At 48.8% G+C, this 17555-nt stretch overlaps 1 protein-coding gene across 1 annotated transcript in view; it reads left to right on the top strand.

Moving 5' to 3' along the window:
• The window catches only part of LOC138366030 (beta-1,4-galactosyltransferase 4-like), an 82949-nt gene that overhangs the window by 64491 nt on the left and 903 nt on the right, over positions 1 to 17555 (top strand). The window contains exon 5 of the mRNA XM_069326753.1: positions 6253 to 6471. Coding sequence (XP_069182854.1) covers positions 6253 to 6471 — 219 coding nt within the window. The remainder of the gene's footprint in view (positions 1 to 6252; positions 6472 to 17555) is intronic.

Genomic DNA, 17555 nt, shown 5'->3' with positions numbered 1-17555 from the left:
CGATTCCTTCCCGTACTGCCGCGTATCAGGCCTTGTTTGGTCCCGCTTCATGGGCCAAATACTTTGATCTCCTCCCTCTTGATTCTGCGCCTCCTGATGATTTCTCCCTCCATCGCCATCTTGTTGATTCTGTTGATGCCTCTGTTACCTTCAACCCCACTCGTCTTGGTACACGTGTCGTTGCTGCTCCTTCTCAGGATGCAGCGTCCTGCTTGGCTGCCTTATCCTGCTTTGGCGAGATCCCTGTTCGGGTCTCAAACAACGCTCGGTTGAATGCCAGTGTTGGCACTATTCTCCTCCCACCCCATGTTGCGACCGGTGTTCGGAATCTGCAGGACTGCCACGATGATATTCGGCATATCCTTGATGCCCAAGGCCATTCTGTCCTCCAGGTAGACTCGTTTACTCGTCCCCCTCGTGGTCGTCGCCGTCAACCCCTTCGGTTTGTGAAGATTACCTTTGATGGTAGGACCCTTCCATCCTCTGTCATTCTTGCTGGTGCCAGGTGCTCTGTCCAGGTGTACATTCCTTTTCCTAGGCTTTTTAACACGTGCTGGAGGTTTGGGCATGGTGCCCTCCGCTGCTCTGGGACTGTCTCTCTCTGTCCTTTGTGTGGGTGCGAAGGTCACTCGAAGTCGGAGTGCACTTCTCCCCAGGCTCGCTGCCTCAACTGCAGTGAGGCCCACCCTACTTTCTCCCGTGCCTGTATCCATTACAAGCGTGAGGCAGCCGTCCTCAACTTGAAGCACCGGGAGCGTTTATCTTTTCCTAAGGCGAGGCGCCACGTTCGCTGGCTCCCGTCTTATGCTAACGTCTCTTGTGCTCGCGTGTTGCGCTCTTCCTCTCCTCGTCCTTCCCACCTTCCTCAGACTCTCAACCGTTTCTGGGCCTCGGACCCTGATACGCCCACTGCCCCCTCCTCTGTTCCTTTGAGTTCTGTCCCGAAGGGTCCCCCTCCTGGTTCTCTGTCTGGGATTCCCCTTCTTTCTGCCCGGTCTGTCATGTCTCCTGTGTCTTCTTCCTCGTCTCCCTCCGCTCCTCCTTCCCATCCTTTTCCTCCATCTATTATCTCTCCCCGCTGCCTGTCAGTGCGGGCTGATGTCCATCGCTCTCCTACCGGCCGTCGTGTGTGCTCTCGTTCAGCTTCTCCTGTTGAGACACTGGAATCTGTTGCCCAGTACGTAGTTGCTGGGACACCTGTCTCTTTAAGTCAGAAGCGTAAGCCTGGCACCTCTCATTCCTCCTCCCCGGCGGGTAAGCAGGCTTCGCTTTCTTCCTCGGCCCCTTATTCTGACTCTATCGCCCTTTCCCCTTCCATTTCGGTGGTTGCGCCCCCTGTTCCTACTATGGAGGTTTCTTTGGCCCCCGCTTCCCTCTCGGTTGCTGCCCTTGCTGAGGTGCGCTCCCCTCTTTCTACTCTCCCTCTTCCTACTGGTGTCCTTGACTGCTCCTCTCGGTTGCCTCCTCCTCTTCCTCCTCCTCCTCCGGACCCCGCCTGTCCACCTCTGGTCTGTTCTCCCGCTTCCTTCCCTCCGTCTTTGCTCAGTTTACCCATGCCCCCTAACCCTGACTTTGCTGAACCTGATCCCGACTTTGATCTTCTTTAACGTGCTATGTTGCTCTTTCACCTTTGTTTCTTCCTTGTTCTCTGTTGTTGTCCTTTCTCTTCTCGTCAATGTCTATTCTTCAATGAAACGTTCGGGGTTATTACGCCAATTTCCTTGAACTCCAACTTCTGATTTCGCGGTTTTCGCTCCTTTGTGTCTGTCTCAAGGAGCCGATGCTTGGTGCTCGTCCTGGTCGCTTTCGTGGCTATTCCTTTCTCTCCCCCTCCCCCCAGCTGTTGCTGGGGCTCCTAACTCTTCTGCTCTCTTGATTCGCTCTGATGTTCCCTTTGTCTCCTTACTTTTTCCTTCTCCTCTCCATTGTTCTGCTGCTCGTATCTTTGTGGGGAAATGGTGCACTGTTTGTTCCATTAATCTCCCCCCGAGTGTCCCGCTTTCTCTTCCTGATCTGAAACACTTACTGGACTTCTTACCGAAGCCTGTGCTCCTGCTGGGTGATTTCAATTGTCGTCATTCCCTTTGAGGTGATGTTCTGACGAACACCCGGGGTCGCCTTCTTTAGCCGTTTATCCTCTCTTCTTTCCTGTCTCTTGTGAATTCTGGTGAGCCCACACATTTGGACACTCGGACTCGCACCCTTTCCTGTCTTGATCTTTCTCTTTGCTTGTCTTCTCTTTACTTAGATTTCACGTGGCAGGTTCTTGTTGACCTCCATGGCAGTGACCATTTCCCCATCCTTGTTTCCTTTTTCTCTTTTCGCCCTCCCCTCTCCTTCCCTAGGTGGCAGTTTGCGAAAGCGGACTGGAACCTCTTTACCCCCAGTGCAACTCTCTCTGACCTCTCCCTTGCTCTCTCCTTTTTCATGACACTGTCTTCGACGCTGCTCTCCGCTCTATTCCTCGCTCTTCCTCTCGGGGTCCACGGAATTGCGTTCCCTGGTGGAATGCAGACTGTGCTCGGGCTGTCCGCTGTAAGAGTGCAGCCTGAAAGAGACACCGCCGTCGGCAGACGGCCAATTCTTTTCTTTTCTTTCGGAAGGCGAGTGTGGTGGCCCGTAAGGCCATCCGTACAGCTAAACGTGAATGTTGGGCATCTTATGTCTCTACCATTACGTCCGAAACTCCTCTGTCACAGATCTGGAAGCGTATCCGCAAGATAGCGGGTAAGTTCGTTCCCGATGTTTCACCGGTCCTTCACCTACATGGTACTCTTGTGGTAGACCCGTTGCAGGTCGCTACCGAACTGGGTTTCCACTTTTCTTCTGTAGGGCTGGTCTTCATCTTCCCCAATCTTTCCTTCTTCGTAAACCTGTACTTGAGTCTCGTCCTTTCGATTTCTGCACTCGTCTTCGACTTCCCTATAACGATCCCTTCTTTTTCTCTCTCTGAACTTCGTTCTGCCCTGGCCCTCTGCGGATCTGCGGCGGCAGGCTCCGATGGTGTTCATTATGAGATGCTTCGCCATCTCCCTCCGTGCACGTCTCAGTTTTTACCGAATCTGTATAATCGGATCTGGGAGTCGTCGTCAGTCCCTGAGGACTGGCGCAATGCCGTTGTCCTCCCTGTTCACAAACCAGGGTCTCTGGGAATATCCCCTAATTACTTTCGCCCTATTGCTCTTACAAGTTGTCTGCAAACTCTTTGAACGTATGGTTAACGTTCGTCTGATGTAGTTCCTGGAACACCATCACCTCCTCTCCCCTTCTCAATTTGGTTTTAGCAAATGCTGCAGCACGACAGATGTCCTGGTGAACTTGGAGGTCTATATTCGTACTGCTTTTGCTGCCAAGACCTCCGTTGTTGCCGTCCTTTTTGACCTGGAAAAGGCTTACACCACCACCTGGCACTTTCATATTCTATCCCAGCTTCATTCTTTTGGCCTTCGTAGTCATCTCTTTCTCCACAGCTTACTCTCGTCGTTCCTTTCGGGTGCAGCTTGGTACCACTCTCTCTGCCTCTTTTCAGCAATACGAAGGTGTGCCCCAGGGTAGTGTTCTGAGCACTACTCTTTTTCTGGTTGCCCTCAACGGTCTTCTTTCCTCTCTTCCTTCAGGCGTCTTCTCCGCCCTCTATGTTGATGATCTTACCCTTTGCTGTCAGGGTGATTAAGACACTCGTTTGTCTTGGTCTTCCCATATCTCTTACCTCCGTGTTGAATGCTCTAAGGCCCTTACCCTCCTACGGGTATTGGCCCATACTTCTTGGGGAGCGGATAGGCGCACTCTCCTTGCTTTACATTCCTCTCTCATCCTGTCTAAGCTCAATTATGGTTGCCCTGCTTACTCGTCTGCTTCTCCTACTCTTCGCCGTCTTGATGCTTTGCACCATACTGGGTTGCGCCTCAGTTCTGGTGCCTTTCGTTCGACTCCTGTCCTCGGATTGTAGGTTGACACTGGCTTCCTGTTTCTCCAGGAACGCCGTGATCGCTACTGTCTTTGCTATCTTGCGCGGTCCTTGCAACATCCCTCCTCTCGCCTCTGTCGTGCTTTAACTTTTACCCCTCCTGTGGTTCCTGTTCCTCTTCACAACCTCCCTCTTTCTGTCCGGTTATCTCGCTTACAGGCTTCTCTTTCCGTTCGTATTTCTAATGTTTCTCCTCGTGTTGTTTCTTCTTTGCCGCCGTGGAGAGTTCTCCCTTCCGCAGTTTTGTACATCCTTGACCCGCATCACTAAAGCTTTTACCCCTCCTTTTACCCCTTTAGGGGAGCCGGTCGGCCGAGCGGACAGCACGCTGGACTTGTGATCCTGTGGTCCTGGGTTCGATCCCAGGCGCCGGCGAGAAACAATGGGCAGAGTTTCTTTCACCCCTATGCCCCTGTTACCTAGCAGTAAAATAGGTACCTGGGTGTTAGTCAGCTGTCACGGGCTGCTTCCTGGTCGTGGAGGCCTGGTCGAGGACTAGGCCGCAGGGACACTAAAAAGCCCCGAAATCATCTCAAGATAACCTCCTACGGTTTTAAAACGCCTTTTCTTTGAGCACTTTGCTTCTCACTCCCGCTCCGTTTCTGTCTTCACCGATGGGTCTAAGTCTGCGGACGGTGTTGGCTACTCTGTTGTTTTTCCTGATCGCGCTTATATGTGTCGCTTACCTCCGGAGACTAGCATCTTCACAGTGGAGCTTTATGCTATTCTCTATGCTCTTCATCTCCTGCTTTCTCGTGATCAGCCTTCCTTTGTAGTTGTTGTTGACTCTCGTAGTGCCCTCATGACTCTCGGTTCTTTAATCCGTTTCATCCAGTAGTTGTCAAGATCCAACATTGACTGATTCTTGTTCACAGTAAATTTAAGTCGGTTGAGTTTTGTTGGGTTCCCAGCCATATTGGTGTCTCTTTAAATGAGCGTGCGGATGCTGCCGTCAAGGAAGCTGTCCGCTCTTGTCCCATCTCTCGTAAAGGCGTTCCATATTCCGACTTTTATCCGGTTATCCATTCCTCCATCCTTACCCGTTGGCAGGCTTCTTGGTCGTCTGTTACTGGTAACAAACTACGTACTCTTAAATGTTGTGTTTCCTCGTGGCCGTCCTCCTACCACCGTAACCGGCGATGGTAAACGGCACTGGCGAGGTTGCGTATTGGCCATACTCACTTAACCCATGGTCACTTGATGGAGCGCCGCCCTGCTCCATATTGTCCTAATTGCATTGTCCCTCTCACGGTTGTGCATATCCTTCTTGAATGTCCTGGATGTTCTGAATGTTCTGAATATCCTGAATGTTCCAGGACGAGCGTGTGTCTTGCTTTCCGACCGCCCCTCGCGGTCACCTGTCCCTCAATAAAATTCTTGGTGACTCGGATACTTTTGATATCGTTCGCCTTATGCGTTTTTGTTCTCGTATTGGCATCCATGGTGATATTTAGTGCCATCTGACTATTCCGCACATTTGATGGTGCTACATAGCCTTCCCGGTTTGGTGCCTTCTTTTGATAATTACTTACTTTATCTTTATAATTTTCCGATGTGGGGGTTGATTATACATAACTTATATTCTCTCCCACAAAACCAAATTTGCCACAGCAATAACTATTCTCCAGGTTTCCCTCCAACACATAACTGCACTAAATGAAACGACGCTCTCACTCCCCAAGTGGACACCACAGTGCCCCGACGCTCTCACTCCCCAAGTGGACACCACAGTGCCCCAACACTCTCACTCCCCCAAGTGGACACCACAGTGCCCCGACGCTCTCACTCCCCCAAGTGGACACCACAGTGCCCCGACACCCTCACTCCCCAAGTGGACACCACAGTGCCCCGACACTCTCACTCCCCAAGTGGACACCACAGTGCCCCGACACTCTCACTCCCCAAGTGGACACCACAGTGCCCCGACGCTCTCACTCCCCAAGTGGACACCACAGTGCCCCGACACTCACTCCCCAAGTGGACACCACAGTGCCCCGACGCTCTCACTCCCCCAAGTGGCCACCACAGTGCCCCGACACTCTCACTCCCCAAGTGGACACCACAGTGCCCCGACGCTCTCACTCCCCCAAGTGGACACCACAGTGCCCCGACGCTCTCACTCCCCCAAGTGGACACCATAGTGCCCCGACGCTCTCACTCCAAGTGGACACCACAGTGCCCCGACACTCTCACTCCCCAAGTGGACACCACAGTGACCCGACGCTCTCACTCCAAGTGGGCATCTCAGTGCCCCAAAATGTCAGCTCACTCTATTTCTCCCACAGGAATCCCTACCATAGCTATTTCGGAGGTGGTTGTCTCATGATGGAGAGCCACATATTAAAGGTGAATGGCTGGAGCAACATGTACTGGGGATGGGGAGGCGAGGACGATGATATGTGGAATAGGGTTACGTCTTCAGATATGACGGTGTGGAGATACCCGAACCCTTACGTCAGATACAAGATGATTCAACACAGAGCTGCAGCTCCCAGTCAAGAGAGGTAAGAGAGAGGCCGTTGTTCAAGTGACTCCAAATATCTGTGAGTGCCATTTTCTGTCCTAATGTGGTCGATTGTAGTTATTTATATGTAGTTAGGGTTTAGGGTGAGAGCTTTTCTTGTTAGTGTGTGCTGGTAGTTTGATTGTATTCACGTATTGTTAAGGGGAGGTGGTTTTGTGGTATATTTTCTTGCTAGAGACGGGGCGGTAATTTGATTATTATTGGTAAGGGCTGTTCGGATTGGGAATTGTAGTGAGAATGGCGGTAGTTTGAGTGTGGCCATGTTTTGTGAGAGAGGGATAGTCTATTGGTTCCATTCGTGACTTCTTAATGAGGAAATATAAATTGGGTGTTGTCTTATTTTATCCAAAAGGGGGAGGTAGTTTGGTTAGTTTTTGTCTTTGTAGTAAGGTGTTAGGGTTAGGATGAGCTGGTCTTGTTAGTGATGAGTGGTAGTTCGGTTGCAGTTTAGTCTTGCGAGTAAGGGGGTGATGGTTTATTTAATGGTTCACTCTTGTTAACGACAGGTGGTGGTGTGTGTGTGTGTGGGGTCTTGTTATCCTAGTGAGGGGTGGTGATGGTCTGGGTGTGGTCTTGTTATCTTAGTGAGGGGTGGTGATGGTCTGGGTATGGTCTTGTTATCTTAGTGAGGGGTGGTGGTCTTGTTATCTTAGTGAGGGGTGGTGATGGTCTGGGTGTGGTCTTGTTATCTTAGTGAGGGGTGGTGGTGGTCTGGGTGTGGTCTTGTTATCTTAGTGAGGGGTGGTGGTCTGGGTGTGGTCTTGTTATCTTAGTGAGGGGTGGTGGTGATCTGGGTGTGGTCTTGTTATCCTAGTGAGGGGTGGTGATGGTCTGGGTGTGGTCTTGTTATCTTAGTGAGGGGTGGTGGTCTTGTTATCTTAGTGAGGGGTGGTGATGGTCTGGGTGTGGTCTTGTTATCTTAGTGAGGGGTGGTGGTCTTGTTATTTTAGTGAGGGGTGGTGGTGGTCTGGGTGTGGTCTTGATATCCTAGTGAGGGGTGGTGGTGGTCTGGGTGTGGTCTTGTTATCCTAGTGAGGGGTGGTGGTCTTGTTATCCTAGTGAGGGGTGGTGGTCAGGGTGTGGTCTTGTTATCCTAGTGAGGGGTGGTGGTCTTGTTATCTTAGTGAGGGGAGGTGGTCTGGGTGTGGTCTTGTTATCTTAGTGAGGTGTGGTGGTCTTGTTATCTTAGTGAGGTGTGGTGGTCTTGTTATCTTAGTGAGGTGTGGTGGTCTTGTTATCTTAGTGAAGGGTGGTGGTCTGGGTGTGGTCTTGTTATCTTAGTGAGGGGTGGTGGTGGTCTGGGTGTGGTCTTGTTATCTTAGTGAGGGGTGGTGGTCTGGGTGTGGTCTTGTTATCTTAGTGAGGGGTGGTGGTCTTGTCATCTTAGTGAGGGGTGGTGGTCTGGGTGTGGTCTTGTTATCTTAGTGAGGGGTGGTGGTCTTGTTATCTTAGTGAGGGGGGGTGGTGGTCTGGGTGTGGTCTTGTTATCTTAGTGAGGGGTGGTGGTCTTGTTATCTTAGTGAGGGGTGGTGGTCTTGTTATCTTAGTGAGGGGTGGTGATGGTCTGGGTGTGGTCTTGTTATCTTAGTGAGGGGTGGTGGTGGTCTGGGTGTGGTCTTGTTATCCTAGTGAGGGGTGGTGGTCTGGTTGTGGTCTTGTTATCTTAGTGAGGGGTGGTGGTCTTGTTATCTTAGTGAGGGGTGGTGGTCTTGTTATCTTAGTGAGGGGTGGTGATGGTCTGGGTGTGGTCTTGTTATCTTAGTGAGGGGTGGTGGTCTTGTTATCTTAGTGAGGGGTGGTGGTCTGGGTGTGGTCTTGTTATCTTAGTGAGGGGTGGTGGTCTTGTTATCTTAGTGAGGGGTGGTGGTCTGGGTGTGGTCTTGTTATCTTAGTGAGGGGTGGTGGTCTTGTTATCTTAGTGAGGGGTGGTGGTCTTGTTATCTTAGTGAAGGGTGGTGGTCTGGGTGTGGTCTTGTTATCTTAGTGAGGGGTGGTGGTCTGGGTGTGGTCTTGTTATCTTAGTGAGGATTGGTGGTCTTGTGATCTTAGTGAGGAGTTGTGGTCTGAGTGTGGTCTTGTTATCTTAGTGAGGGGTGGTGGTCTTGTTATCTTAGTGAGGGGTGGTGGTCTTGTTATCTTAGTGAAGAGTGGTGATGGTCTGGGTGTGGTCTTGTCATCTTAGTGAGGGGTGGTGGTGGTCTGGGTGTGGTCTTGTTATCTTAGTGAGGGGTGGTGGTCTTGCTATCTTAGTGAGGGGTGGTGGTGGTCTGGGTGTGGTCTTGTTATCTTAGTGAGGGGTGGTGGTCTTGTTTTCTTAGTGAGGGGTGGTGGTCTGGGTGTGGTCTTGTTATCTTAGTGAGGGGTGGTGGTGGTCTGGGTGTGGTCTTATCTTAGTGAGGGGTGGTGGTGGTCTGGGTGTGGTCTTATCTTAGTGAGGGGTGGTGGTCTGGGTGTGGTCTTGTTATCCTAGTGAGGGGTGGTGGTCTGGGTGTGGTCTTGTCATCTTAGTGATGGGTGGTGGTGGTCTGGGTGTGGTCTTGTTATCTTATTGAGGGGTGGTGGTGGTCTGAGTGTGGTCTTGTTATCTTAGTGAGGGGTGGTGATGGTCTGGGTGTGGTCTTGTTATCTTAGTGAGGGGTGGTGGTGGTCTGGGTGTGGTCTTGTTATCTTAGTGAGGGGTGGTGGTCTTGTTATCTTAGTGAGGGGTGGTGGTGGTCTGGGTGTGGTCTTGTTATCTTAGTGAGGGGTGGTGGTCTTGTTATCTTAGTGAGTGGTGGTGGTGGTCTGGGTGTGATCTTGTTATCTTAGTGAGGGGTGGTGGTCTTGTTATCTTAGTGAGGGGTGGTGGTGGTCTGGGTGTGGTCTTGTTATCTTAGTGAGGGGGTGGTGGTGGTCTGGGTGTGGTCTTGTTATCTTAGTGAGGGGTGGTGGTCTGGGTGTGGTCTTGTTATCCTAGTGAGGGGTGGTGGTTTGGGTGTGGTCTTGTTATCTTAGTGAGGGGGTGGTGGTGGTCTGGGTGTGGTCTTGTTATCCTAGTGAGGGGTGGTGGTCTGGGTGTGGTCTTGTCGTCTTAGTGAGGGGTGGTGGTGGTCTGGGTGTGGTCTTGTTATCTTAGTGAGGGGTGGTGGTGGTCTGGGTGTGGTCTTGTTATCTTAGTGAAGGGTTGTGGTCTGGGTGTGGTCTTGTCTTAGTGAGGGGTGGTGGTGGTCTGGGGGTGGTCTTGTTATCTTAGTGAAGGGTGGTGGTCTGGGTGTGGTCTTGTCTTAGTGAGGGGTGGTGGTCTTCGTGTGGTCTTGTTATCTTAGTGAGGGGTGGTGGTGGTCTGGGTGTGGTCTTGTTATCTTAGTGAAGGGTGGTGGTCTGGGTGTGGTCTTGTCGTCTTAGTGAGGGGTGGTGGTGGTCTGGGGGTGGTCTTGTTATCTTAGTGAGGGGTGGTGGTCTGGGGGTGGTCCTGTTATGTAGTGAGGGACGGTCTTTTGTGTGTTGTCTTATGTATCTCCTTCTGGGAGATCATTTACGTATATCAGAAACAGCATAGGTCCAAGGACTGATCCCTGTGGGACTCCACTGGTGACTCCCCGCCACTCCGAGACCTCACCCCTCACAGTGACTCGCTGTGTCCTGTTGCTTAGGTAATCTCTTATCCAGTGGAGTACCTTCCCTTTCACTCCTGCCTGCATCTCCAATTTGTGCACTAGTCTCTTATGTGGTACTGTGTCAAAAGCTTTCTTGCACTCCAGAAATATGCAGTCTGCCCAGCCCTCTCTTTCTTGCCTGATTTTTGTTGTCTGGTCATAGAACTCAATTAATTCTGTTAGTCACGATTTGCCATCTCTGAACCCATGCTGATGTTGTGTTACAAAGTTCTTCCGCTCCAATTGTTCCACTAGGTTTTTTCGCACAATCTTTTCCATCAACTTGCATGGAATGCAAGTTAGAGACACTGGCCTGTAGTTCAGTGCCTCCTGATTATCACCCTTGTATATTGTGACTACATTGGCCATCTTCCAAATTTTTGGCAGTTCATCTGTTATCAGCGATTTGTTGTACACCATGGAGAGTGGTAGGCACAGAGATTCTGCTCCTTCCTTTAGAATCCATGGTGAGATTCCATCCGGGCCTATAGCCTTTGTCACGTCCAAATCTAGCAGATGCTTCCTCACCTCCCCATTGGTAATCACAAACTCCTCTAGTGGTGTCTGGCTTGATGTTCCCTCCCTTATCTCTGGGACTTCTCCTTGCTCTGAGGTGAAGACTTCGTGGAATTTTGTATTGAGTTCCTCGCACACTTCCTTGTCGTTTGTAGTGAATCTTTCAGCTCCTATCCTCAGTTTCATTACCTGTTCCTTCACTGTTGTTTTCCTCCTGATGTGGCAATGCAGCAGTTTGGGTGGAGTCTTTGTCTTGCTCGCTATGTCATTTTCATATTGCCTCTCTAACTCTCTTTTCACCCTGACGTATTCATTCCTGGAGCTCTGGTATCTTTCTCTGCTCTCTAGTGTTCTGTTGTTTGTATAGTTTCTCCACTCCCTTTTACTTAGCTGCTTTGCTAGCTTGCAACTTTAATTAAACCATGGTTTTCTCATCTCCATTTCCTTTTTTTCCTTTTGGACTTGAACGAACTTGACTGCTGCCTCCTTACACTTCTGTGTGATGTAGTCCATCATGTCTTGAACCTCCAGCAGTTTCGCTATCCATGCTTCCTCACCTCCATGTGGTTCCCTGTTTCCCAGTCTATCCTTCCATAATTAAAGTCCCCCCATTATGAGAAGATGGGATCAATTTCTACAGGCAACAGCGGCTGCTCTCTCAATGATAATGTTAACTGCCATGTTGTTTCTGTCATACTCTTGCCTGGGTCTTCTTTCATTTGGTGGTGGGTTATATATCACTGCTACTACTACTCTTGGTCCTCCCATCGTCATGGTGCCTGTTATGAAGTCTCTGAACCCTTCGCAGCCCGGAATAACCATCTCCTCGAAACTCCATTCCTTTCTCATCAGTAGAGCCACTCCTCTGCCTCCCCTTGATTCCCTCTCTTTCCTTATTACAGTGTAGTCCTGGGGAAACACCGCATTCGTTATGATTCCTGAGAGTTTTGTTTCTGTGAGTCCAATTACATCTGGGTTTACTTCTTGTGTTGTTTCCCTAGGTTCACTAGCCTTGTTTGTAATCCCATCTATGTTCGAGTACATGACCTTAAAGCTGATTCTCTTCTGTCCATTCTCAGTTTCTGTGGATTCCACTGGAGTTGGGGGACAAGGGATATCTGGGATGGGTGAGCCTAGGAAGGAGGACCTGGGGGGGTCTGGGGTGTGAGAGGGCTGTGAGGATCTGGAACAGGAGGGCTAGGGGGGTCTGACGTGATGCGGTTCAGGGGGTCCGGGGTTGGGGGTGATTTGGGGCATGGGATGGGGGAGCTATCCTAGGGTGGGTTGACAGGGAGGTCAGGGGTTGGGGAGGGAAGCCTGGGGAGGAGGGGCCAGGAGGGAGAGGGGTAGAGCAGGGAGGAGAGCTTGGGGTGGGGAAACTGGGAAGGGTACAGGCTGGAGAAACAGGGAAGGGCATGGGGTGCAGGAACAGTGAGGATCTGGGGTAGGGGTTGGGGAAGAAAAAGGGCATGGGGAGAACATGGGGTGTCTGGGATCAGGGAACATGGGGGCATGGTCTGAAGAGGGACTTTACTGTCTGGGGAGGTACAGTTGATTGGTGGGGGATGGCTGAGAGGTTGGTTGGTGGGAGGCTTCTGTTACAGTCCCCCCTTGGTGTGCTGGCCTGCTGGTGGGGGGATTCCCACTCCCCTCTGAGGTTCCTGGAGATACTGAGCTGAGTCCTGTGGCTCCCATATCCCCACCCCTTTCTCTGCGTCTCTCCCTTGCTTTTGCAGCCTTCCTTCCTTCCTTCTCTCTTCCCTCGTCATGTCCCTTTGCAGAAAGACGTCCTCGTATCCCCCTAACCTCACAAGTCTATATTCGTACTGCTTTTGCTGCGAAGACCTCCATTGTTGCCGTCCTTTTTGACCTGGAAAAAGCTTATGACACTACATGGCGGTATCATATTCTATCCAAGCTTCATTCTTTTGACCTTCGTGGTCATCTCCCTCTCTTTCTCCGCAGCTTCCTCTCTCGTCGTTCCTTCCGGGTGCGCCTTGGTACCACTCTCTCGGCCTCTCTTCAGCAATACGAAGGTGTGCCCCAGGGTAATGTTCTGAGCACTACTCTTTTTCTGGTTGCCCTCAACGGTCTTCTTTCCTCTCTTCCTTCAGGCGTCTTCTCCGCTCTTTATGTCGATGATCTTGCCCTTTGCTGTCAGGGTGATGATTCGCCTCTCCTTCAGCGCCAGCTTCAACTTGCGATTGATGCCGTGTCGTCTTGGGCCACCGATCATGGCTTCAAGTTCTCTTCTACTAAGACTTGTGCCATGACTTTTACTCGGAAACGGGTCGTTCTTCGTCCCTCTTTGTCACTTTATGGTCATCCCCTTGAGTACAAAGATTCCGCGAAGCTTTTGGGGTCATTCTTTGACACTCGTTTGTCTTGGTCTCCCCATATCTCTTACCTCCGTGTTGAGTGCTCCAAGGCCCTTACCCTCTTTTGAGTATTGTCCCATACTTCTTGGGGGAGCGGATAGGCGCACTCTCCTCGCTTTACATTACTTTCTCGTCCTGTCTAAGCTCGATTATGGTTGCCCTGCTTACTCGTCTACTTCTCCTTCTACTCTTCACCGTCTTGATGTTTTGCACCATACTGGGTTGTGCCTCAGTTCTGGTGCTTTTCGTTCGACTTCCGTCCTCAGCTTGTATTTTGATACTGGCTTCCTATCTCTCCAGGACCGCCGTGATCGCTACTGTCTTCGCTACCTTGTGCGGTCCTTGCAACATCCTTCGTCTCGCCTTTATCGTGCTTTAACTTTTACCCCTCCTGCGGTTCCTGTTCCTCTTCACCACCTCCCTCTTTCTGTTCGGTTATCTCGCTTACAGGATTCTCTTTTCGTTCATAATTCTAATATTTCTCCTCGTGTTGTTCCCTCTTTGCCCCCATGGAGAGTCCCCCCTTCCGCAGTTTTGTACATCCTTGACCCGCATCACTAAAGCTTCTACCCCTCCTACGGTTCTAAAATGCCTTTTCCTTGAGCATTTTTCTTCTCACCCCACTCCGTTTCCGTCTTCACCGATGGGTCTAAGTCTGCGGACGGTGTTGGCTACTCTGTTGTTTTTCCTGATCGCACTTATATGTGTCGCTTACTTCTGGAGACTAGCATCTTTACAGCAGAGCTTTATGCTATTCTCTATGCTCTTCGTTTCCTGCTTTCTCGTTGTCAGTCTTCCTTTGTAGTTGTTGTTGACTCTCGTAGTGCCCTCATGGCTCTCGGGTCCTTTAATCCGGTTCATCCAGTAGTTGTCGAGATCCAGCATTGGCTGTTTCTTGTTCACAGTAAATTTAAGTTGGTTGAGTTTTGTTGGGTTCCCAGCCATATTGGTGTGTCTTTAAATGAGTGTGCAGATGCTGCCGCCAAGGAAGCTGTCCGCTCTTGTCCTATCTCTCATAAAGGTATTCTACATTCTGACTTTTACCCGGTTATCCATTCCTCCATCCTTACCCATTGGCAGGCTTCTTGGTCGTCTGTTACTGGTAACAAACTACGTACTCTTAAATGTTGTGTTTCCTCGTGGCCGTCCTCCTACCACCGTAACCGGCGATGGGAAACAGCTCTGGCGAGGTTGCGTATTGGCCGTACTCGCTTATTCCATGGTCACTAGATGGAGCGCCACCCTGCTCCTTATTGTTCAAATTGCATTGTCCCTCTTGCGGTCGTGTATGTCCTTCTTGAATGTCCTGACTTCCAGGACGAGCGTGTCTTGCTTTCCGACCGCCCCTCGCGGTCACCTGTCCCTCAATAGAATTCTAGGTGACTCGGATACTTGTGATATCGTTCGCCTTATGCGTTTTTGTTCTCGTATTGGCATCCTTGGTGATATTTAGCGCCCTCTAATTATTCCGCATATTTGATGGTGCTACATAGCCTTCCCGGTTTGGTGCCTTCTTTTGATAATTACTTACCTACTTATTTTCTTGATGTGAGGTGGTTGTTCTGTTGTGTTTTTGTCTTCTTAATGGGGGTTCGTGGATTGGAGTTGTCTTGTCTTCTTAGTGAGAGGTGGTAGTTTGAAACTCGTTATGTGTTGTTAGTGAGAGGTCATAGTTTGGATGATGTTTTGTCATGTTAGTGAATTGCAGAGGTTTGGGTGAACGTTTCACTTTATAGTGCATATGGGAGGTTTAATTATATTTTTGTCATTTTAGTGAGTGGTGAGACTTTAGTGGGTTTTATTTTGATAGCAAGGGACTCTTTTTTTATTACAAGTGATGAGTGATAGTTTGTGTTTGGTTTTGTCTTATTCGTAACTAGCTGTACCCGACCACGTGTTGCTGTGGCTCAGCAGCGCATGTGTGTTGCTGAGCCACAGCCCTCCCCTTCTCCTCCTGTCCCCCCCAACATTCTCCCCCTCCCTCTCATCCTCCCAACTATTCCCCACTCTACTACCTCTTATCCTCCCCTACCCTTTCCTCCTCCCCCTCCCACTCCCCTGGACCTTCGTCCCAACAGCTTCATCCCCTCGTCCTCCCCAGAATTCCCCCTCCCCCGTCCCCTAGTCCTCTCCATCATCCCCCACTCCCCCATCCCCTTGTCCTCCCAACCATTCTTCATCCCCTCGTCCTTCCCACCATCCCCGATCCCCTCTTCCTCCCCACCATCCCCTACTCCCCTTGTCCTTCCCACCATCCCCCACTCCCCTTGTCCTTCCCACCATCCCCCACTCCCTCATCCCCTCGACCTCCCCACCATCCCCCACTCTCCAGTTCCTCGTCCTCCCCACCATTTCCCCCTACCCAATCACCTCATCCTCACAACCATCCCCCACTCCCGTCCCCTTGTCCTCTCCACCCCATACCCTCGTCCCCACCATCCCCCACTCCCTCGTCCTCCTCACCATTACCCCCTCTCCCGTCCCATCATCCTCCCAACCATCTCCCACTCCTGTCCCCTCGCCCTCCCAATCATTCCCCACTCCCTCGTTCTATGCATTCTCAAATGATCTGATGTCCCCATCAGAAAAATGGGAACATCAAATGATCTGATGTTCTCTTTACTTCAAAATAACAGTTAAAAAAAATTATATGAAAAAATGGAAAAATACAAAATTAAACTATACTCATGAAATGAACGGTATGGTAAACAACACAGCTCAATTGCAATACAAAGTCACACAAAATAATTAAACCAAATGAAAATAAATCGAAATCTATGAAAATTCTATTTATCAATGCAATTGGAAACATTGTATTGGAATCGTAACATATTTAGTGTAGAGTATACTGCTTTTACATCCAATAGATGGCGCTGTTTTTAAGCACGTTTTTACCTGTCACAGGTGTGGCATCCATATAGTATATAAAAACACGTGCATATTCGAATGTAACCCTGTGTTAAAATTTCAAAGCAATCGGTGAAGAACTTTCGGAGATAACGATTTTGAACAAATGAACATTTACATTTTTATTTATATAGAATGGTGGTGTTTGGATGGGATCATGTCTTGTTAATAAGTAATGGATTTATTGTATTCTTGTTAGTAAAAGATGGTGGTTGTGTAAGGTTTTGTCAGTGAGGTTTTGTGATATTAGAATTGACCTTTGTTTATTGTGAGGCTTGGAGGCTTCGGTATGCTTTTGATTTGTTAATTTATGGTTTGTGATTACATATGATGCTGTTAAAAATGTTGTTTGTTTCATTTTAGGAATGGATAATCTGTGGTCAAATATTAGGCATTGTGCATTTGATCTATCTTAAATACAACTTCAATTTTAAATAATCAAAACAACGATAATTGGGAATCCTGACATGATTCTTTCATGCATGATGTGTCTGAACAAGTAAATCTAATTTGATAATGATCACATTCTTCCAAGGTGTACTTCACTTAAATATTTTAAATTAGTTATTCTCAGTTTGCTAACACTAAATAAAAAGTACTGTTCTGCTAAGATATATCATTATTAAACTTTGTCAAAAAACAATCACTGACAAACCTCTCCCCAAAAGACCTCCGCCTCAGCATCACCTTGCATTTCTGATTAGTGTATTTTATCAAAATAGAAATCTCCCACTATATTGCTACTTCTATTCCTTGATGCTTTTTTAATTCCAAACTAAATACATTTTTCTTGTTTTGTTACGATTACGTTTCTTAACATTATTGTATTAATTATAAAACTATTGTGTAATGAACAATTTTGTTTTTGTGACGGGAAAAACATGTTTGTTTGAAAAACTGTGTTTTTCATGTGAGGGAAATCTTTAAAACCTCTTTACCGATTGCTTTGACATTTTGACACAACGTTGCATTCGAAAAGGCGCGTGTTTTTATATATCTACTATATACAGGCCTCACCTGTGACAAGAAAAAACATTTTTTTTAAACAACACCATCTGTTGGACATAAGAGCAACACATGGTATAATCTCTGAAAGTTCTTCACCGATTGCTTTGACATTTTGACACAACGTTCCATTCGAATATGCCTGTGTTTTTATATGCCTACTATATAGATGCCACACCTGTAACAGGTAAAAAGATGTTTTCTTTTTTAAAACAGCGCCATCTGTTGCACGTCAGAGCAACACACTAAATACATTATGATTTCATTTCAATGTTTCCAATTTCATTGATTAAATGAATTTTCATAAATTTCGATTTATTTTCATTTTAATTTAATTATTTTGTGTGACATTGCATTGGAATTGAGCTGTGTTGTTTACTGTTCTGTTCATTTCGTGAGTATTGTTTTTTGTTTGTTTTTTCATTTGTTTCCATATCTTTTTTTAACTGTTCTTCTTATTCTGTAGTGATGGGAACATCAGATCATTTGATGTTCCCTTTTTTCTGATGGGAACATCAGATCATTTGGGAACGCATAGGACGAGGGAGTGGGGAATGGTGGGGAGGGAAAGGGGACAGGAGTGGGAGATGGTTGGAGGATGAGGGGAGGGGGTAATGGTGAGG

This window comes from Procambarus clarkii, chromosome 2 (genome assembly GCF_040958095.1).
Source record: "Procambarus clarkii isolate CNS0578487 chromosome 2, FALCON_Pclarkii_2.0, whole genome shotgun sequence".
Classification (NCBI taxonomy): domain Eukaryota; kingdom Metazoa; phylum Arthropoda; class Malacostraca; order Decapoda; family Cambaridae; genus Procambarus; species Procambarus clarkii.
The sequence above is the reverse complement of the archived record's forward strand: the minus strand, read 5'-3'. Positions and strand labels throughout refer to the sequence as shown.